Here is a 22,644-nt window from a genome sequence, read left to right as displayed (position 1 = left end):
CAAACAGCTTTAAATGGAGAGAAGGAGACAGAGCGAACGGAGGCTTACGGAGCGGATTATCAGAGAAATATGAGAGAGAGAGACAGAACAATTATAATATATATATATTATTTATATACATACAATTATAACATTATTTATTGTTTTAGCACTTTTATGATCGCAAGCAGTAAACGATTTACGGTGGAACAAGCTCTGGAACAATTACTGGAGAGTGACGAGGAGAAAGCATTGCTTAGAAAATTCTAAGCATTCCTAAGAAAAACGCCTAGGACTATTTGTAAATAAAGTACCATTTTTCATTGTTCTTTACACATTTTATTTAACAATTACACATGTCTGTCAAGCAAAGGCTTTGACAAATATATTTTTTGTTCAAAAACTGTTTTTTATTGTTGTGTGATGTGTGATTTTCAGAAATAAATGACAAAAATCTAATTTCCGTTTTTGAAATTCTGTAGTTTATTGTACATTTTTCACTCATACTTCCTTTATAAACACATTACATGCATGCTTATGTTAGCTTAGGGTCTACTGAATCCATAAATACCAAACACATAGTTTTCCAACTCCATTACATATGGTTTATAAGCCCAAATGTAAAAATAGAGAAAACGGACTTAGTCCCCAGAGGGTTAATGTCTTTAGTGAGGGAAAGAACTACAATCCCATGAACCATTGCTAACAGTATTATCGAATTAAAAACGGAGGAATATAAAACGACTCCTACAACCTCGTAACTCACAGTAAGGCTGTCTTTAATGGTTTATAAGTTAAAAATGTATTTCCCTGTGGAGAAAATGAATCAGGTTTTTACTTCAGGAACCCAACTGTTACACTCTATACAGTCAGGAAATGTACTTGTTTAAAACTTAATGACTTTTTTCTTTGTATTTTCCACTCTCAGGAAAAGTTGTAGATATTTATTCCAAATTTGATGTCATTGTAAGTATATTATGTCTTTATTTTATTGTTAATTGAGCAAAAATGATTGGCCTATACACCAGACATTCATTATCTGTGTGTGTGTGTGTTTGTAGAATCTTGCTGCTGAAAAGACGTACAACAACCTGGACATTAGCGTGACACAGGCACTGATGCACAGGTCACAGTACTTTGAAGGGGTCATGAAATGCAACAGATTAGAGATACTGGAAACAATAGTAGATCGGATAGTCAAGGCTGAGGTGAGCTGAGTGTCTTCCTTTGTGTCTTCATTTATCTGCAACATTGATAAAAAAGTGCTCAGTTTTAGGTATTCTAGAGCTGTGTTAGTTGCTCTTGGTTAATAGATATTAAATAGCTTCTTTTGGAAACAGAAATTCAACTGTTGCCCTTGCTCTTGGTAATGTATTCTAGAGCAGCTCTCAGTGATATATATTCTACATCTGATTCTGATCTGGTTACATTCAACAGTCAGTCTAGCTCTTTTTCGAGGGAATACTTTAGAGTCACTCTTGGTAATATATATTCTAGAGCAGATTTTCAAGAGTTGCTCTAGCTCTTCATAATGGTGATATTCTAGTGTCGCTCTTTTCTATTCTATAGCTGCTTTTGTACATTATTCTAGATAGATATATTCTACAGCTAGTCTTTGTCTTTATAGAGGTCAAAGTTGAGTTGTTCTTGATAATGCATTCTAGAGAAGCTCTTTGTAATAGATATTATACATCTGCTCTGGTAACATTCAACAGTTGCTCTAACTCCTTATAGAGGAAATATTTTTGAGTTGCTCTTGGTAATATGTATATTAAACAGCTGCTCTTGGAAACATATATTTTGGTGCTTGGGCCTCTTGGAATTGCTCCGTTTATTATTATTAGCACTTGTTCTTTTTAGAGGAAATATTTTACAGTCGCTCTTGGCAATAAGAGCATCTTTTGGTAATAGATATTGTATAGTTGCTTTAGATCACTATAGAAAAGAGATTCTAGAGCAACTGGTAATAGATACCCTAGATATTCTATAGCTGCTCTAATTCACTATAGAGGAGATATTTTATATCTCGATATTTTATATTGGTCCTCCCTCTTGCTTCTCAGTATTTTAGAGCTACTCTAGGTAACTACTGAGGATATTTTCTCCTCTAGAAGCTGATGTCTCTCTGTTCTCAACCAGGTGCACAGGCTGGTGGTGGTGGATGAGAACGGCAGCATCGTGGGCATCGTCTCTTTGTCGGACATCCTCCAGGCACTCGTTCTTAACCCCGCAGGTATAAATGCTCAGCATTCCTAAAGCTCATTTCCAGCAGGACCCTCCTCCTCTCAACCTCTCTCGCCCAAACCACAGGTACTACATACACAGGTTGCCTGACACACCGCCGCTGCTGGGGTCACCAGGACGATGCATGACCACTGCCTGGCTCATGAAGTGTGCGCCGATGGCATGTGCTAACTTGCACTTTCTGTTTCCACCACAGAACCAAACATGATTGGCTTTGATTCCAGAGGGCAGTTGACAAAGGATGGCCTGTGTTTGTGCGTGTTTGTGTGTGTGTTTGTGTGTGTGTGTCCACATTTCACCGCATATGATTTTGATTAATGAATGACACTTGCAGCACATCAGAGCCACTGCAGGGCTGCCCATCTGCTGATGGAGAGTGTCCTGCAGTATTTCAACTCAACCACTCAACACATGCACACAACACACATAATGTCGTAGGTTTTTTACAGAAGAATCATTATATAGTTCTGCGTATAAGTTTGCAAACCATTTGCAGAATATGCAAGATGTTAAAGGGATAGTTCACCCAAAAATTAAACTTCTGTCATCATTTACTCGCCCTCATGTTGTTCCAAACCATTAGTCTTTCATTTAATTATTGGAACACAAATGAAGATTGTTTTTTTAATGAGAGATTTTAAGAGAGAGGTTTCTGTCCCTCCATTGAACGTCTATTCACTTAAAACTCTGATGCTTCAAAATGTTCATAGAGACATTGTAAAAGAAATCCATAGAAATCGAGCAGTTTAATCCAAGTTTACTACATTCGAGTGCTGTATGTACGTTCGCTGATCAGTGTTTAAATGTAACAATTTTATATTCTGCAAGGGGTGTGTACACTTATGACTAAAAAAGACAGATGAGCAGAACTGTATAACTGATGGAATATGTTGCACATCTTGGTATGACAGATATCTAAATCCAAATCAGATGGTGGGTTATAATACACTTCTCTCTATTTTGTCAGAAAACTCAAACTTTCTGAATTTGCTTCTGAGAGGTCGCTGTGTGCTGGGTGTCTTGTTCTCTGTGAATTTATCACACTGAATATTAATTGCTGCTGTGAAGAGTGTTATGAATCCTAAGTACCAGATGTGATGCTGCTAATATTGCAAAAAGTATGCATGGATCAAAATATATTCTGCCCTGCTTTACAGAAATGAACGGAAGCTTGAGGCAAAAATGACACCAAATTAACAATAATGCCCCCCAAATTCAAGATAAGGGGGCAAAAAATGCCCCATTACAATTAAACTAAATTTATTACGACTGTAGTAAAAGACATACAGCACTCAAATTTGGTAAACAGAAGCTCATGTACTTGCTTGATGCACGAGAACCAATGAGGTTCATTCTCATGTCACCCCAGCATGTTTGAGCTTCCGCAATAACCAACAAGGTTTGTTCTCGAATGTAAAGCAAGTACGGTTGAGCTTCCATTTACTATATTTGAGTGCATTTTGTGAATAAAAGCCTACATTAAATCAGTTAATCATATAAAGTCTCTTTAGAAGACTTGGATTAAACTCTTTTTCTATTCATGTTTTTGGGTCAATAGTCTTTCAGTCGAGGGATAGAAAACCCATCTAAAATATCTTCATTTGGGTTTTGAAGATGAATGAAATTCCTATGGGTTTGGAACGTCATGTGAGTGAGTAATTAATGACAGAATTTTCATTTTTGGGCGAACTAACCCTTTAATGGAAAAGTTCTGACCCTGCTGCAGAGTCAAGGAGGGCCGATCTCAGAGCAGCTCTGGTTGAAGATGCATGTTCATGAGCTGCCAACTAGTGGTTATAGGCAGTACTGCAATTAAAAAGAGACCTCTCGTTTACATGTCTGCTCTTTTACCGTTGCAGGTATGACCAGGAAGGACAGCAAAGCAGAGACGGAGTGATGCGTGCTGAGATTGCTGGGCAATGTGACGTTGCTGGCAGAGACTGGAGACAATAAGTTTGAGCCACATCTCTGAATGAAAGAGAGAAACCAAGAAACTTGACCTAGATGTATGCTGTCAGAAGGCAAAAGAAGGGGTTCAAGGGTACACAGTCTGGTTAATTGGTCTATCATTTAATATATGGATGAACGTAGTGGCCGCATGAGGCGATTAAGGTGGATCATCTCTTATTCAGAAGGATACTGTGAACTCTGCCTATTATATCACACTAAGCTTCTGCACGTTCACTATGATAACTACTTTTAGCTAGACCTAAAACTACGCCATCTGGTTTCTGAACAGTGGTCTGCGCACAGACTATGGACTGTACCATTATCGCCTCTTTTGGGAGGGGGGTGTCTGTGCGTTTGGAGGGCATTCAGTAATAATAATCTCAGTATTCAATGCATGTTAGGACTGTTTGCTCATTGTGTATATACGATTTTCAGCTTGTGCCGTATGAGCCCAGCTCGCATATTTCTACTTTTGACTACACCTCCTGAATTTAGGAACTGTTGTTTATTTCGTTGAGTCTCCAGCTCCCTTTCTCCACCACAATCCCTTTGTAAATGCAGACAGAAATGGTTTCCTCTCTATCTGTCTATGGTGCCTTCTGTCCAGCAGTTATCGCCCACTACTGGTTGCCAACAGAACAAGATTAATTGAATGTTTAAATGTATCAAAGCGAATGTCACAGTTGTTACAAAAACCAAAAGCCCCTTTTTGCCGTTTTAGTGTGTCACCAAATGTATTTACTGAAGAGCTCCACATTTCCTCACTTTGGGTGTTCATTTTTTTTCTTGATGTTTTTGAAATGATGCTGTAAATGATAATTAAAATGTTTATTTATTTATATTTAACACTTTTGTATTTTTGAAAGTGATATCTAAGTGTGAGATGGAAAGAACTATTAAGCCCCTATGCAGTAAAACTTGATGTTGAAAAGTGATTCAACCTTAAAACCCCACTTTTTTTTTTTCTGTCCATGAGGCGACTGATTCTTGTTTGTATCAATTGTACTGTACAGAGCTTCTGTCTGAAGAATCTACAAGTGCCAGAGAAAGGTATATTTTTCTGTGTATTCAGTGTTGTTTGTAATACTTCACATTATCATTTTAAGTTCTCGTTATTTGTTTTGCAGATATATGTTAGTGCTGTTGTCATGATGTCCAGAGATAAATGCACATCACTAGCATGAGAATGCTAATAAATAATCATACTTTAGAATCATTTTTATTTTACAGTTAAATAATAAAAACGAAAAACAATGTCTTTGAAACTTTTCTTGTATTAAGATGATTCATAAAAATTAGTAAAAATAAAAAATAAGAGGGAGATGCTGCTCATGTAGCCTGTGTGTTTTGGTGTTTACTACATAGCCTACTGGGAAAAAATTTAAGCATTTGTTTAAGAATTTGCGTATTAATTTTAGTTTTCCCATATATCTGTTCAATCATATCTTTCATCATGAACCTGACATATTTTGCCGACCTAATGGCAGTAAGCTAAAATGTTTGTGAGATTGTCACAAAGTACTATTTGCTTATAAATATACATAAAATGTTAATAAAGTATTACAATTCGAATAATTAAAAGTTAAAATTAGAATATTTTTTAACTGAAAAGCAGCAGTCGCGGGTGATATCTGGAAATATTTCCAGGATTCAACAGTCGCTGCCAATTGTAGGCGTGGCAGATCACATGACCTGCTAGTCGCGCCTAAAACCCGACATAAGGAAATAGGCCTACTTGCTGCAGTAGGAACTCAAAAGTGAAGTTGCCAACGTAACATTTGTCTTGACAGTACCTGGCTCCTGGATGACGTTTCAGTATTATTTTTTTTCTTTTTAAATGGAACAATTAATTAAACTTTTAGACAAAATATTTTTTTAATCTAAAAAAAAGTTTGCAAATGTATTTTAGGTTTTGTATCATATTTGATAGGCTACACCATGGCTCATATAGTATGGAGCTCAATTACACTCGAGGAAGAAAAAAAAACCCATAAGTTTTATAGACGATGGCAAACTGAGCAAAAATATAGTGTTATTATTAGGTTATTTAAAAGGTAAGGTGAAATTCTGTTACATTAAATGCAAATAAATGAGACCATGAACCGAATGTGGACATTTTTAAAAAGCCTTTAATTTGCAAAAAAAAAAAAAAAAAAAAAAACTATATGCCTATGTATGGGGCATGCAGACTACAACCGATTTTTCAGATAAGTTTTGACCATTTCGACCATTTGGCTTATAATTCACGTTTCCAAGATACTGTCTGCTTTATAGCTCCGGTTAAATCACTATATTTCTTTCCCTGTTAGTAACGCAACATAGAAGTCAAAAGCATATCTCGAGACTATGCTGGACAAAATGATGTGCCTTCCTTGAAGGGAATCCTAGTCCTAGATGAAACGCAAGTCTCTAAAAAAAAAAAAAAAAAAAAAAACTACAAAATAATTCGTGTCAGTCAGAAACAACCTGTAGAAATGTCTTGGTGCGCGCGCTCTCTATGCGCCTCTGGCGAGCCTGTTCCTGACTCGCGCTCATTGGTTCATTTGGCTGATAGCACCTGACTCACAATCCACCCGTTTCTAACTGATCCATGAAACCATAAAGACAGAGCACGTATAGGCAACTTCTTGTCGACAAGCTCAGACCTTCATTTCTCAAGGTAAATTCATATGCATTTAGTTTTTAGCACTAAATAGAGTAGCCTAAAATATAAATAGCCTCACTGATGCTGCAAACGCTTTGTTCCAGATGTGCATGTGAGATTAACACAATTAGATTTAGAGTTAAAAAGTAAAACATGCAAATTATTTCCTTAACTGGAACTAAGCAATGTTTACATATAGGCTACAGCCTATTTAATTTAAAATGATAGGCTACTGCTAAATGATAATCCTCGCTTTTGGACAATGTGTAATCTTCCTAAAATAGCCTAGGTCTATTTACAAAGTTTTGAACTTGAAATAACCCGTTGTGTGTGGACGAATAATTAATGTCATCGTATTTAATACAATTATTATATAAATACCTATCTCAGAATGTTTGCATGAGCAGTAGATCACTCCAACCATATTTGTCGTTTGCAGATATTGAAAGAATGCGCGCGTGATGATTTTATATTTAGATTTGTATTGTTTCACTTTGCTCGATTTTGATGTCACGCCCCTGTAATTTTAGCGGCCGCAGAATATTCCACACTACGTGACAGACAGCACATAGTCCAAATCGAGCTCGAGCTGGATACCTGCTCGTTTATATTTAAAACAAGCATATGTGCCAGGTGCATTGATATGAAATGTGATCATTTACAATCATAAGCATTTCGCTTTTACGTGTCATGAGCAACGGCATTTCACATTCACATTTGCATTTATTAACCTTGCAGACGCGCTCTCGCAAACGCTCCATTCAAGATCATTGGCTGTGTCTCCAGTGAACTCTCTGCCTTGACTGCATATCTGGCTGGCCATCACGAGTGAAGGTTGAGCAGTCAGTCTCATATGGTCATTTAGAACGCTCTCTTTAGGCATCCAACTCCAATGAATTCTGTGAACAGGGTTGTCATGGAAAATCCTGAAAATTTTGACTTTTAAAAGTGAGATTTTGGCATATCATGGAAATGAATAAAATCTAAAATCTTAAAAAGTCAAGGAAATATTGACACTTTCATTACGTTTCAAAGGTTTTGGGTTAGTAAGATAGAATGTAATTCATCTGTTTTGTTTGTTTGTTTGTTTCTCCAAACTTTTAACAAACAAACATTATTTATTATAGTCACTTTTTATTAGAAGCAATAAAGACTTTGATTTCTATCTCACATAAATGCTGTTCTTTTGAAATTTCTATAGCTACACACACACACACACACACACACACACACACACACACACACACACACACACACACACACACACACACACACACACACACACACACACACACACACAAAAATGTAGCCTATCATGATTTCCACAAAAGTATTTTCAACTGTGATAATAATAAGAAACGTTACTTAAGTACCAAATAAGCCAACGCATTCTCATCCCAAGGCGTCATATACTGACGCTTTTGCCAAAGCGTCTACATCCCAGTGTTAGGGTTAGACCACTAGGAGGCGCCATATATCTGCGTCTCATATTGACGCTAAAGGGTGCCATGTGCGTTGGACGTAGACGCTTTGGCAAAAGCGTCAGTATATGACGCCTTGGGATGAGAACGGGCTGATTTCTAAAGGATCATGTGACACTAAAGACTATAAGTGTAAAGATGCCGAAAATTCAGCTTTCCCATCACATGAATAGATTACATTTTAAAATATATTAAAATAGAAAATAATTATTATCAATTGTAATAATATATATTTTTTAATTATATACATTCAGTTACTATCAGCATTAAGTTCATTCTAAATTAGTACAAAATGAATTGTGATCATATCTGATATGATCAGTGTGTTTCATCAATACTTTTGGACTTGGTGGAAACTGTGGTAAAAGAGCAGAAAGTCAGCTCCTATACAGTAGGTTTTGAGACTCAACCATTGTCAAGCTGATCCCTGTGTGACTTTCCTGAAAGCTTTATGAGTTGTCCATGAGTCCGGCCAATTCATGTAGCCATTGTTTTTAGATGCTGGCTTCTCGTGCACTGGTGCGGGGACTGCAGTCTGGACTCTGGAGGAGGGTGTCAACTTCATCTGGAGCCTGGGCTGCACATACTCACGGTGATCTATCTATCTATCTATCTATCTATCTATCTATCTATCTATCTATCTATCTATCTATCTATCTATCCATCTATCTATCTATCTATCCATCTATCCATCTATCTATCTATCTATCTATCTATCTATCTATCTATCTATCTATCTATCTATCTATCTATCTATCTATCCATCCATCCATCCATCCATCCATCTCTGACTGTTCTTGTTCTTGTGTATTTGTCCTCAGATGTTGATGTGCTCGATTGCTCCGCTCCTCAGTACAACAACCGTCTGGACACTCCATTGCCAGATGTTCCATTTGTCAGAAATCTGAATGCTGAACAGAAGAAACTCAAAGAAAGAGAGAAGGGACCGTGGACCCAGCTCACCAAGGAGGAGAAAATAGCCAGTAAATCTGCAGGGCTAAGGCTAACTTTTTGCTTTTTTTAACAATGGCGCCGACAGGGGGTGGCCAGGGGTGGCCATGGCCACCCCTGGCCGACTCCTGGCCACCCCAACGGCCAGAATAAATTTTAGTAGCATCAGTTATGCATTTCATAAATAAGTCAAAAATATTCTTTAGTAAAAGAAGACGGGGCATTATGTGTCGTGACGTGCTTTTTAAGTGCCAAATGGTTACAGTATAGCTACTGTTACAGCAGCTTTTTGATGCGTCTTTGCCACGTTTTCACAAGCAGGGATGCAAACAGCGCGCTTTTTGGCGCCTCTCGCTTTTTTTACGTCAGTTTGGGTGACAAAGTCATCTGAAGTCATTCCATAGCTTAATGTGAGGGACAGAAGTCTATTTACATCATTAAAGTATACGGAAACTCGTTTTCCATACCTCTGCGGCTGTCAATCCTTCTCCATTCATATTCAAACAGCGCGCGCGCCTCTTGGATGCACGGTAAAACTCTCTCCAAATTATATATTCACATTATAATGCATGATCTGTAGATAAAAGGCTGTAGATTTGCATAAAATTACTTTATTTTGTTGGAGTTTGTTGTTTTTAAACGATCACTACCGTGTGCTTGCTAGATCATCACACACACATCACAAGGACTATGAATCGGCATCAAACGCACAATAACTGGAATATAAAACTGAAACAAAGGAACAAATCGCACTAGGATTTGTGCGCTCGACATTTCTTCGCTTTGTGACGTGAACTTTTAAATACGCACTTATGCAGCGCAGCACACATAGAGTCACCATGTTGCTTTGAGCACATCATTCTGCACCCGCGATGCGCATACACGCTGTGTGCGCTCTGTTTTTCATGTTATCATCGGTTTGCGCACTGAAATATTATTAAAAGCCAATATATTTTGTTATACCTAGCCTGCTCAATACATTTGAAATAAGCATAATTTAATTGTATATTATTTCTTTGTAGTGTAGGCTATATATGCACTTCTGAATTCTTGACATTAATATATAAATATAAAATTGTGAAATGTATGATTGCCTGATTGAATTTTATAAGAGGACTAATAGTAATTTGTTTTTATTAACATATTTAGATTTTATAAAAATTACTGTGCAGATTTTTTCAAGAATTACTTTTTGCTGTTGATTTATACACTCATTAAGTTTATTTAAAAAAATCATAGTACATTTATGCAATATTTAAAGGTGTTAACTGTAATCTTACACTGCAAAATAATAACTTAAAAAGGCAAGGGCCCTTATATATATATATATATATATATATCATATACATATAATATATATCATTATATATAATATAATATATATTAGTAGGGCCCTACTAATATCATTAGTAAGCTAACATTGCATATAACACAATAAACCAAAGTATATCAGTAGGAGTTTCCTTAAGTCTTTCTGATAGTTTTCTACAGGCCGGTTTACTACAACAGTAGAATAAAATTCTGAAATTATGGTTTATAGTTTTGGTGTGCCACCCCAAGATTTTAAGTGGCCCCATCTGGCCACCCCTATGAAAAATTTCTGGAGGCGCCACTGTTTTTTAATCTACCAACAACCTTATCAAGTGGAGGCTAGACTTTGAACTTGGGTGTGGAGGAAACTGTTACTCACCTGAAAGACCAAATTTGTCTTTACAGTAGCTGTATAAACATGCTCATATGTCGTCTTCAGCATTTTTACTGTAAGTTGAAGTAGGTACTGTAAGGAAAATAGGATATACAGAACCATTCAAATGTTTGGGGTCAATGTTTTTTTTTTTTTTAAAGAAATATTTTTTTTCCCCAAAGACACGTTAAATCATTAAAAAAACGTATTTCACATTGTTATAAAAAACTTTTTCAAATAAGTGCTCATCAGAAAATTAATCCAAGAATGGCAGTTTTCAAAAAATATTAAGCACCACAACTGTTTTCAACAATAGAGACTATACGTATACTTATATTCACTTATATTATTATTATTATAAAATACGAATGGTATTTTAAACATCAAACCAGCATATGATTTCTGAAGGATCATGTGACACTGAAGACTGGAGTAATGATGCTGAAAATCCTGGAGCCATCACAGGAGTAAATTACATTTTAAAATTATATTACAATATTACTGCATATTTTTAAAAAACATTTAAAAAATCTTACAGACACCAAACTTTTGAACAATAGAGGATATTAGTAATTTATAAAATAAATTTGATATTATCTATTTTAAAAGTATTATATCCTATTTTATTATATATTATATTCTCTTCTATTACCTTTTGTATTACTTTCACACACACACACACACACACACACACACACACACACACACACACACACACACACACACACACACACACACACACACACACACACACACACACACACACACACACACACACACACACACACACACACACACACACACACACACACACACACACACACACACACACACACACATTACTTGCGTTTAATGTTACAAGTATTCAGAAGGAATTTCAGATGGAGCAACAAGCCACCCCATATCAGCCTGTCTGGCATACATATAGTGATTCTTTTTAAAATATTCTTAATATTTTTTTATATTTCACATTTTTTTATATTAGATTTGTGTACATTTTGTATATTTAATTATTTTCATATTAAATCTATATAAGAAATTATCTAATTCATTTAATATTTATTTGCAGTTTAATATCCCTGTGTGATGTATAATAGATTATTTTTACCTGTGTAAGATCCCTCAAGGCTAAATTATTAATATAGTAAATGGGTCATGGGTCTTGGGAATTACAATGCTAATGCCGGATATGCTAATGACAGTCATTTAGCCTCAGGTATATAAAGTTCTTTACCACCAGATGGCAGCGTTGTCCAGCTGTTTGAGTTGAATAGTGGCAAACCTTGCCCTCCAAGTGTGCATGCAAGCAGGGCAAACTACTAAATACAACTATTAAGATTCAGTCTGTGTGTCATGTCTCTTTCTTTGCAGTATACAGACTCACACACGAGCTGTCGTTTCCAGAGATGAAGAAAGGCTCCAAAGAGTGGATGACTGTCCTCGGGGGCATCTTCTTCTTCATTGGCTTCACAGGGCTGCTGGTCTGGTGGCAGCGTGTCTATGGTGGGTTTAAATAGGAATATATTTATACATATACATCCTCTAGTCTAAATGATGCTTAAAGTCACCATGAAATCAAAATTGACAATTCTTTTTTTTGTGGAATATTGCAGTATTTATCCATGCACTTCTTTTTAAAGTCTATGTGCCCTCATAATCTTTAATCAAAATAACTTTCCTTCCCTCTTGCAACAACATCTATTCTCTGATGACGTGTTTACTGGTGTGAGGGCGGGACAACCTGTCAATCACATGAGGTCACAGCATTAGCAAACGACAAAACGAACCAACAACCAATAAATTCCCAATTGACAAAATCAAGTCCCGCCCTACATTTTTTCTTGTTTGAAAAGCCGTTTCACTTAATATACATCACAACAGAGAAGAAAAGACTATCGCAACTTCTGTTTTATGCAGACTTTAATGGTTTTTGATTGCCAGAATATGGCGGGAAAGCTTTAAATGCTTGAATTTCAGGCATTTCATCATTACTGATACGCTTTTGCTTTGATGTGAGATCCGGGTGGATTTAATTGTGTTGATGATTTATTTATTTATCCAATCAGAGTCAGAGACAGTCATTGAATCCAAAGTCAACATAACATATTGGCTTCTGCTAAATTAAGCCTCAAACCCTCGCTTAGCATTCCCTGTCAGTGATTTCCACTTGGATTTAGTTCTTTTTGCCTTTTCATTTTTATCCCTTTCCTCTAATGTAACCATTAGATAGATCTCAGATTTGAACGTGTCAGATGGAGGAATCAGCTCTGCCTTTTTACCTGCAGCACACACTCCCACTGCATTCCCTCGGCTGAAATAATTGGACTTGGTTGAGTTTTGCAGTCAGCAGTTTAAAGGAGCAGAAGAGAGGGGAAAGATTTACGTGTTTGAGCCTCGGCTTCAGTTCAGGAATCCCTTTAGACCCAGCTGAACTTCTTCACAAATGATAGGAAGAATTCCAAGGCTGTGTGTCTAAGGCAGATGGAAAGCAGTTGACATGTTTAAAACAGAATGAGTGTGCATTGTGTGTGTGTGTGTTTGTATAAGTGTGTGAGTGAGTTCTTGTCGGAAGCAGACGAGTCTCCTCAATCTCGGTCTCAGAAGCCCCAGTTCTTTGAGGAAGGAAGTCAATGCTACATCACCTCAGGAGAGACACAGTAGAGGAAAATAATGCAAGGAGGGAAGAAAACAGAGAAACTGTGAGAACAAAAGTTTGGTGAGGATCCTTGGGGGGGTAGAAGTAGTCAAAGTGAGAAAGGTATACAGAAGTCCAAAAGTCAGTTGTCGGTTGAGCGCTGGGTATTTCCCACATTGTCTGGCTCATGTTGTGACTTGAACAACTCTGCTCTTGGGCGCTGTTCTTCGAACTCATTAAGACTCGTCTGAGGTTGACTTCGGCATTTGTCGGGATTTAAAGAGGAGATTAATTGGGCCACCTTTTTTTTTTGGAGAGCCACCTGAGCCGCAGGTTCTTGCAGGCATCTCTGCCCGGCAGCGACTGCCCCAAAACTGAAAAGAATTTCCTTCACATACCTCAGGGCAGGTGCACAGACTCCACCTGGCTAAAAAAATAAACTGTTTTCCATAATCTTTTTGATGTGTTCATGTGGTAGAAACTATACCGTCTGCCTTGAGGGTAGGTGGGGAGATGCCCTTGGAAAAATTACGTATTATAAACCAAATACCACAGAGTCCACATATACTGGGATTCAACATTTAAACCTGGAGACAAACAAATTTTACGATTTTGAAAAATGTACAACAAAGCATTATTATTATAGCAATGTAAGAAATTGGCCTATATACACACCCCTGTTAAAACAGATGATTTTTTGTGATGTAATAATGAAAGAAAGATAAATCACATCAGAACATTTGCATGTTTAATGTAAAAATTACAATGAAAACCAAAGTGACATTTCAGAGAAAATTATAAAAAATATATAAATATTTTATATATAAAATAGAAATATCTGAAAATAGAAATATGTGTTTTTAATTCAAATTTATTTTGTTATGCTGTTAATTTGTAAAACTATTCAATTATAAAAAATTAACAATAGATGCATTTTTTGGACTTTTGAACTCTACTGTATGCCAATTTTCAATGCAACATTCTTACAATTTGGTTGTGAAATAATATAGGCTCCACCACTGCAACCTTTTTTTGACCGAGTGTATTTGCATATTTATTTGCTCCATTTTTACATGAACCAGGTTTGTGATATTAGCAGACGTGTTTGTGGATGGTGTGCAGACACAATTGTTTTCTCTAATTTGTTTATTTTTTTGTCGCCTGCTCTTTGCCTGGAGGATAAAACCCCAGCAGAAGAGTCTGAGCTGGCAGGTGCTGCCCTCTGTTAGGACACTTAATTGCTGACTATCTGTTTTTTTTTTTCTGCTGACAGGTCTACAGTTCCACTGAGGGGATTTTGCACAATAACTGTGTCTTCCACAGCGACATCTTTCCCGCTTTTTTAATTGAATGATTTACCAGAGTTTATCTTAAGCCTTTAAGAACTTTTGATAAATTCCATGTTTGTTTGGTTATTCTGTGAAATATATTAATACATTAAGGGGATTTCTGAATAGTTTGTTGTCCCTTAAAGGGATAGTTCACCCCAAAAATGACAATTTTGTCATCATTTACTCACCCTCAATTTGTTCTGTTGAACACAAAAGAAGATATTTTGAAGAATACTGGTAACCAGACAGTTGATGGTAGCCATTGACTTCCATAGTAGAAAAAAAAAAAATACTGTGGAAGTCAATGGCTGCCGTCAACTGTCTGGTTGCCGACATTCTTCAAAATATCTTCTTCTGTGTTAAACAGAACAAAGAAACTAATTTTATACTCACAGATTTTGGACAAAACAATGTATTTAATCTAGAATTTCTCTAAATTCTTTCTTCATGTCACCGATTATGTTTTTGTCTGTTTGGCAGTGTATGGTGATGTTCCGCACACTTTCTCTCAAGAGTGGGTCGACAAGCAGACACAGAGGATGATAGATATGAGAGTGAACCCCGTCCACGGATTCTCTAATAAGTGGGACTATGAAAAGAAACAGTGGAAATGAATGCATTCTGATGTAATAATAACTGAGAATGGATCAGGTTTGCATTAATGAGACGTTCCAAACTCAATAATGCTGTGCAACCGGCAGCCTTAAAATATATACCTGTGTGAATCCAAATAAATGCACTGAATTAAACTCAGAGCTGCTTCAGTATTCTGGCTTTGTACTGTTTGTACTGAGAACAAAGCATGTGTGTTGGTACATTTAACCTGATACCTGACTACCGTAGAATTGAATATGCCTTAACATGATTGGCTGGGGCAGGTGGAGTGAGAGAGTGTGTTATTGGCTGAGGAGTTAATCCAATCACTTTTCAAGTGCCTAAAATGACTTGTATGACAAGTTCATTATAAAAGTACACATATTAAATGTAGTTCATCTAGTTTTAGATGAAGTCACACTGCTGTCACTGCTTGAAATGTCATGTCAACTATCCAATAGACACACTGCTAATTGCGTTCAACAAGTGGATCCATTAACCACTAGGCAATTTAAAGGGTTAGTTCACCCAAAAATGAAAATTATCTATCTATCTATCTATCTATCTATCTATCTATCTATCTATCTATCTATCTATCTATCTATCTATCTATCTATCTATCTATCTATCTATCTATCTATCTATCTATCTATCTATCTATCTATCTATCTATCTATCTATCTATCTGAACAAAAACTAACAAAAATACTGAGTTCCCCAGATAAAATTTGTTCCCCTATTGAAAATGTTTTTTGTCAAAATGTGAGAAGCTTGTACTTAAAGACATGCCTGAAGTATGGAGTCCTGAGGGATTAATGAAAAGAAGCTTTGGCAAAGCTGAAAGGAATGAAAACAATTGCACTTCAAACACAAACCCAGACACCATAAATACTCTGCATGGAGAGGCATAGTACTACGGCAAAAGAAATGAATGGTGTGACGTAGGAAGTGCCGCCCCCGAAGAGCGACTATCTTCAAACAGTATTCAGTAGGCTACTTTCAACAACAGCCCTAGCGTTGCTTCAATGAACGCGCCTGTCTCGATGTCATTCGTTGGCGGTAACAGAGCACGCTTAATTTCTGCACGATCCGTGCCGCGCGTTGGAAAAACTGAATCTTGCCAAAAAGCGTGGAGATATACTTGTACATTTTACATACAGCAAAAGTGCTTCTTCGTGCGCTGACTTGGTTGCTATTTTCTCTTCCGTCTTTTCTGGGACCTCGAATGTCAGTGGAATAATTAGAAACACAGCGCTAGCTTTAACTCTCTTCTTCGGTCTCGTAACGTCAACGACGACGTCGCAGGGTATTTTCTCGCTATTGGCTGGTGGTTCACTGGAATATAAGCGCAGTGAGTCTGAGCTGTGAAGGGGCATTCCTCGCGCCGCGCTTGGATCTGGACCGCGCGCGCTGCAGCAACGGCCACTCTGTCCATCATCGGCGCGCGCTGGACATGCAGGTTTGCAGACAATTATGGCTATAAAGGTCTAATAACCAATGAATGTGATACTCAGTTATATTATTATCCTCAAAAATTCCATTCCAATGAGAGAAATCACGTCAGCGTGGTGTGAATTTTTTTCTTAACCCTTCTCTGTGGGAGACTTTTTTCAGTTACGATGTACTTCGAATAACCGAATCTTTACCGCTCGCGCTCGTTTTTATCCTGTTTAATAACGATGGCTAACGAAATTCGCTATGACAATCGGAATATTGTGGAGAAATACCTCAATCACAAACTTTTAAAGAGGGGATATGTATGGAAACTTCCATCTTCTGGGGAAGAAGATGACACCTTCAATAAAGGAGAGGACTCCTCTCCAAACTCTGACAGGAGGAGGCTTCAGGCTCCCTCGGCCGGCGGGGGTAACAACTCTGAATGCCTGATAGCCCACCGGCTCACCCTTTCAAACCCTCATTTGAGGCTCTACCGGGTGTTACGCGAGGCTGGAGACGAGATAGAAAGGATGTACCAGCGTGAATTTGAGGAGATGTCCCACCAGATGATATTTAGTCCCAATGCAGCGCAACGCAACTTCTTAACCGTGGCTGAAGAGCTCTTTAGAGACGAAGTGAACTGGGGGCGGATCGTGGCTTTCTTCGAGTTTGGCGGGACCATGTGCGTGGAGAGCGTCAACCGGGAGATGGCGTCCCAGGTAGATAGTATTGCACACTGGATGACAGACTACCTGAACGGGCCACTGGAAAACTGGATCGAGGAAAATGGAGGTTGGGTAAGTTTATGGTCAAATGATCGTGACCTTTGCCCAGTCATTCATTACTTCATCTCTGCAGGTGAAGCTTAACATCATAACAACACAGTCTTAAACCGAAGACCCATGCAATGTTGTTTACTATCCCCTTTTACCAATCAAATGATTACTTTCTTAGGTTTGATTCTACTAAGGAGGGTCACAGAAAATTGTTTAAAACCCCATGAGAGCAAAATTCAAGTTTTTGTTCTTTTTTGCTTTGTGGCTTATTTATCCAAGTGCACCCCTAAACACTGACAAAATTGGGAAATATACTGGGAAAGGGACTAAAATATTGATGATTTATCATGTACTACAGATTTGTGTCCAATCAAATTCTCTCTAGTAAGAGAAAGTCCTTCCTCCATATCACCCAGCACTTAGCAATTCATGTTTAGGGCTGTGATCTAGCTAAAGGCTATTGGATATTTAAAATATGTTTTGTCCAAACTTACTGTTTCAGTAGAAAGTATGTTGTCACTAGGAAAATAACTACACAACCGTAAAGTGATTCATGGGGTCTTTATGGCGTGCAAGTTGCGTAGTAAGACTTTTACATAGTTTCAGGCTCTAGTCTAAGGCAATGAAATGAGTTGAATTCATTGTGTCTGCAGTGCTATTAAGTAGAATGGGTTAGTTGTTTGAGTGGTACTGGTCTGGTTTGAGGTGAGTCAGCTTGGGTTTTGACAGTTCAATCGAGGTGAAAGTGACACTTCAATCATTGTAAGCCACTCCCCTCTTATGTCCTAGGCATCCTTTTTCTCAAGGACATATGACTTTGTTGCATGCTAGGTCATATGCATTCTTAATGATGGCTTGGTTGTAATTGTAAATAATTCCAGCAAAGGTATTATACCTATAGGAAAAAAATAGTTTATGATTAAATGAAACACTGTAAGGTAGAAAGACGATTTTTTTAAGAGATAAAGAAAGATGTTTTTGCTCGAGGTGAAGCCTCAGAGAGTTCATGCATGCTGTGATTTACCAGTGGGACAGTTTAAAGAACATGCTATTTTCTGTGCCTGAAGACACCTAGGTAGGGTTGTGGCAGCTGCTCGAAAGCCTCATCGCTTGGACTATTTGTTTTGAAGTCTTATTAAATTAATAAAATGTATTTATGATCAAAATTAAATTGCATTATAATTATTATAATAAATAATATTTTATAATAGATTTTTACTATCAAAAATTTATAAAAAAAAATCATTATAATAATATTTAATAAAATTCCTGGTTGGGGACTTTGAAAAAATAATTTGTTTTTATGTAAATTCACGAGTCATTCAAGGTTAATGGTGCAACACTCAGATACTATATAGTGCATGTTACTTTAATGCTACCACTACACTAAAATACACTAAATTGTTACTTACACATGGCTGGCGCAACTGTCCCCTGGTGGCCTGTCTCTGAAAAGAAAGGAAATCTGGCACGTGTAAAAACCGAGTAGCCTATATGAATGTCCAACTCCCTAGTCAAAACAAGTAAACATTTTTATTTCTTCTTTTTTCCTAAAGAGCCCTTGCTTTAACACTATCCTTCACTCTGACTGCAGTGCTTCTGTGCTGAATTATTTACGGTATAAATTGGTGCAGCCCATCATGGTTGTGTTGATCCTTTATGGTTGGACTGACTCCACCCTATTCATCTCAGAACCCCAGTCTAAGATGAGGGCTGTAGACAGGACTGTCCTCCAAATCATGAACTGAACCACATTATGTGTGTTATAATGTTAGATAAAAATGGTTAAATGGTGTTAAATTGCAGTTTGGGAATATTTTCTCCTTTCCTTCAAACAATCAACCATTTGAGCATTGTATTATGCGAGATGGAACAGTCTAGGGATGCACTGAAATTTCGGCCACTGAAAATAGCCTTTTTGTTTTTGGGTCGAAAGAGAAATACGGCAGAAAAATAAACGCCGCTTGATATTTTTTGAATTTAGAATCATTAAAATGGTTGAATTTCATTAAAAAGTCTATTATTAATGCAAAAAAAACCTCATTTAAAATTAGAAATTTAACAATTTTTAAAAAGCATTTTCAGTTTCGGTTCTCGGCCAAGTGCATCCAGAATTTTCGGTTTCGGTTTCGGCCCAGAATTGTAATTTCGGTGCATTCCTACAGTCTTCTTCTGACTGCAGACTAGAGGACAGCCTAGATTCTCCACTGTCGGGTACAGCTGTGCAGGTGGCCCAGCGGAGCCAGAGCCATTATTCCTGTCTGGATGAAAGGTGTGCTGGGACTGAATTAATGATGGTCATTACTCACCACATCTGCTGCAGGTTAGACTGACTCAAATGGCCTGTGATAAAGAGAGGAATGGGGAGAGCTTTTCAGAGCGACCACCGTACACAAACACTCTTGCTTTCCCATTATTTCTTTCTCTGTCTGTTATTTTAAAGGTCAGTTGTAATGAATAGATGTTGAACTATTTTATTATCTATATAGTGATGTATGACTGTATCAACTCTGTCATTCCTTTAGTGAAGAGATCATGCGGTGCAATTAGGATACAATTAGCAGAGAAGCATTTTAATAAGCCTTTACATGTTCCTGCATTATTCACAAAGCTCAGCACTTTTGTCCAGAGGCAATGAATGATTTATTTATTTCATTTTGTCATGAAAAGCACATCTAGAGTTTGCATTAAGACTGTTATTGCTGAGAGAATTGGCTCGCTCATGAGAGTTATATATTACACTGAGTCTGTCATTAACAGCTTCTTTAAACGTAGGAATTGTTTTGAAGTGCTGAGAGCATTTGACGTTGATATATACTCGCACAGGGGATGCTTCCCGCTTGATTTCCTCTGTAGTTAGTTATTTTAGGGGAATCTTTATTAAGTTACTGATAATGTCCCAATAGCTTACCATCAGAGCGCTGGTGCTGTTTTGGCCTGTTCATTTGCTTATGCCTCATATGAAGAATGCATTTAAAAACTTGCTGTTTGGAGATTTATAAGGACTTTTATCTCAAGAACAGAAGCATCAATGGGGATGCAGCCAGTCAAAACACTACTATAAGCTTTACTTAAATGTAGTTTTGATCTGTTACTCTGTATAAAGTTCAAGTGACTAAGGTAATGGAAGAAGAACAATTCTTTGCTACGGCCTTTGCTAAGCGTACCACAAGAACGTCAAGTGTTGTGTGATATTAATTTCCCCCATTAAGGTCCTCAATGTGTCAGAAGGGCTTCCCATTTGCCCTAAATTGGTCAGATGGCTTCTCTTCTCTGGCTGAAAATTTTTTTTCTCTCCACCCATGGTTAATCCCAACTTATTATCCTCCTTTTGAATTAATGTGATTCATTAATCCTTGGATAAAGCCTGTCTGTGAAGAATATATGATTCAGCTGTACCACAGCGCTCTGTCTTATTACTATTTTTCCAGGCCCCCTGCAGGGATACCCCGTTTACCCAGCTTGCCTTGGAGACCATTGTCTTACTTCCGCCACTATCACAGGTTGAAATGGACTCAACAGACTTTTAAATGCATGTTCTGTTCATGTAGATGGTCTTTTGTTTACAATGATACAATTATACTAGACATAGGCCTAATTAAATTGGTTCTGTTAGCCATTTTAATGTAGTTCTTCTTAATGATGGAAGTAAAACTTGCGTGAATGGATGTAAAATAATAATTGTTGCCGCGATTTTAGAAACGGCTTGCATGAGTCTGCAAACTGAATCAACGTAGTTTTATGCTGCTTGGAAAGTTTTCCATCCATTTTGGCCTTTCTCGTGACCCTTTAACTAAAAATTGCCTGTAGAAGTGTTTTATAGGTGACTGCAAAAAATAGACTCTCAACACCTTTCCCTGCCTTTCTTTTTTCAGAAAAGAACATTCTATACATGCTACTCAGGTTTCCTTTTGTATGTAAGCACATTTAACATTGGAGGCTTATTCAAAGTGCACACATGTCTGTTAGCTTTTATGTCAAAACCAGAGAAACAAGGTAATTTCTTTCCTTTTTTTGAGTTGAGAAAATGTAAATTTATACTAGAATGATACTCCCCCACAAGGGGAAAACGCTCTGTTATGTCATCTTTTATTAAAGCATGTTATATCTCATGGATTAAAATAACTTTTTAAAATGGTTTAATTGCTTTTTTAATGTGTTTAACAGAAGCTGTAGGAGTAGAGTAGGTCTGTTGCCTCCCAATATTTGACAGCACTGCACATGGCAAAATAGAGCAGATGCTCAGACATTTAGGACTTCTGGTTTGCAAAATGCTTAATGAGCTTTCTCATTACTGTGTAACCGCTTTGAGCTAGCTCATTTAGCATGCTCTTTTTTCCACCCCCTCTCTCAACAAATTGATGTTTACTATTGTCGTAATTGCCATGTTACTGTTGAGGTTTAGGTAAAGATGGAGCTTTTTTGGTTTGGTGAACTGAGATCAAGTGCAATGCTTCTAAGTGGGGCGTTTGCACATAGGCACACTACCGGTAGTTATCCCAATGCACAACATTTGCTTAATAATCTCTCACTTATTGTTGAGATTGAGTGAAGCTATTATAATTAAGTCAATCAGCAGTTTATGTTAGATTCAGCTTAAACCTTCATATTTTACTATAGTTTTACTATCCTTGTTGTGACTTCCGGAGGCAGCCTAGCGTATGGCATACATAGTTTAACTCCAGCCCCGATTCAGATAATGAAATCAGTCCGCGTGTAAGTTTGTTTAGACAAACTACAATTGCGCAGGTGCTCACCCACACACCACATACCTGCGGTTCATTACAGGTTTCTTGCTGTGTACAGTACACTGCTGATTCTGATACCTTAGAGGCACGTTTGACCCCACCTGGGTCTTTTGTTAGTGGGTGTTGCGTTTTGGGGCGTTTTACAGTTTGAGTCAAAGAACTTCAAAAGTTCTAGCATCGCTCTTGTATT

General features: G+C 37.4%; 3 protein-coding genes across 7 annotated transcripts in view; all 3 read left to right on the top strand.

Annotated features, from left to right (window-relative positions):
• The window catches only part of prkag2a (protein kinase, AMP-activated, gamma 2 non-catalytic subunit a), a 67,152-nt gene extending 61,723 nt beyond the window's left edge, over positions 1-5,429 (top strand). For 4 of the 5 annotated variants that reach the window (XM_056249166.1, XM_056249167.1, XM_056249168.1 and 1 more), the window contains 4 exons: positions 908-945; positions 1,041-1,187; positions 2,119-2,212; positions 4,083-5,429. In XM_056249166.1, coding sequence (XP_056105141.1) covers positions 908-945; positions 1,041-1,187; positions 2,119-2,212; positions 4,083-4,120 — 317 coding nt within the window. In that variant the 3' untranslated portion in view covers positions 4,121-5,429. Of the gene's footprint in view, positions 1-907; positions 946-1,040; positions 1,188-2,118; positions 2,290-4,082 lie in introns of all 5 variants that reach the window. The other variant, XR_008806888.1, reaches the window with a different exon arrangement.
• A 1,293-nt stretch (positions 5,430-6,722) lies between these two features.
• Positions 6,723-15,652, top strand: LOC130084030 (cytochrome c oxidase subunit 4 isoform 1, mitochondrial). The gene is made up of 5 exons (XM_056249172.1): positions 6,723-6,832; positions 8,797-8,890; positions 9,120-9,281; positions 12,305-12,436; positions 15,380-15,652. The coding sequence occupies exons 2-5, from the start codon at positions 8,797-8,799 to the stop codon at positions 15,511-15,513; spliced, it is 522 nt and encodes a 173-aa protein (XP_056105147.1). The 5' UTR covers positions 6,723-6,832; the 3' UTR covers positions 15,514-15,652.
• Positions 15,653-17,057: 1,405 nt separating this feature from the next.
• The window catches only part of bcl2a (BCL2 apoptosis regulator a), a 66,986-nt gene continuing 61,399 nt past the window's right edge, over positions 17,058-22,644 (top strand). The window contains exon 1 of the mRNA XM_056249171.1: positions 17,058-17,727. Within this exon, the coding sequence (XP_056105146.1) occupies positions 17,173-17,727 (555 nt within the window). The 5' untranslated portion in view covers positions 17,058-17,172. The remainder of the gene's footprint in view (positions 17,728-22,644) is intronic.

Source organism: Rhinichthys klamathensis, unplaced genomic scaffold (genome assembly GCF_029890125.1).
Source record: "Rhinichthys klamathensis goyatoka isolate OS25496 unplaced genomic scaffold, OSU_Roscu_1.1 h1tg000059l_1, whole genome shotgun sequence".
Taxonomy (NCBI): Eukaryota; Metazoa; Chordata; class Actinopteri; order Cypriniformes; family Leuciscidae; genus Rhinichthys; species Rhinichthys klamathensis.
This window is presented reverse-complemented; position numbering and strand designations above follow the sequence as displayed.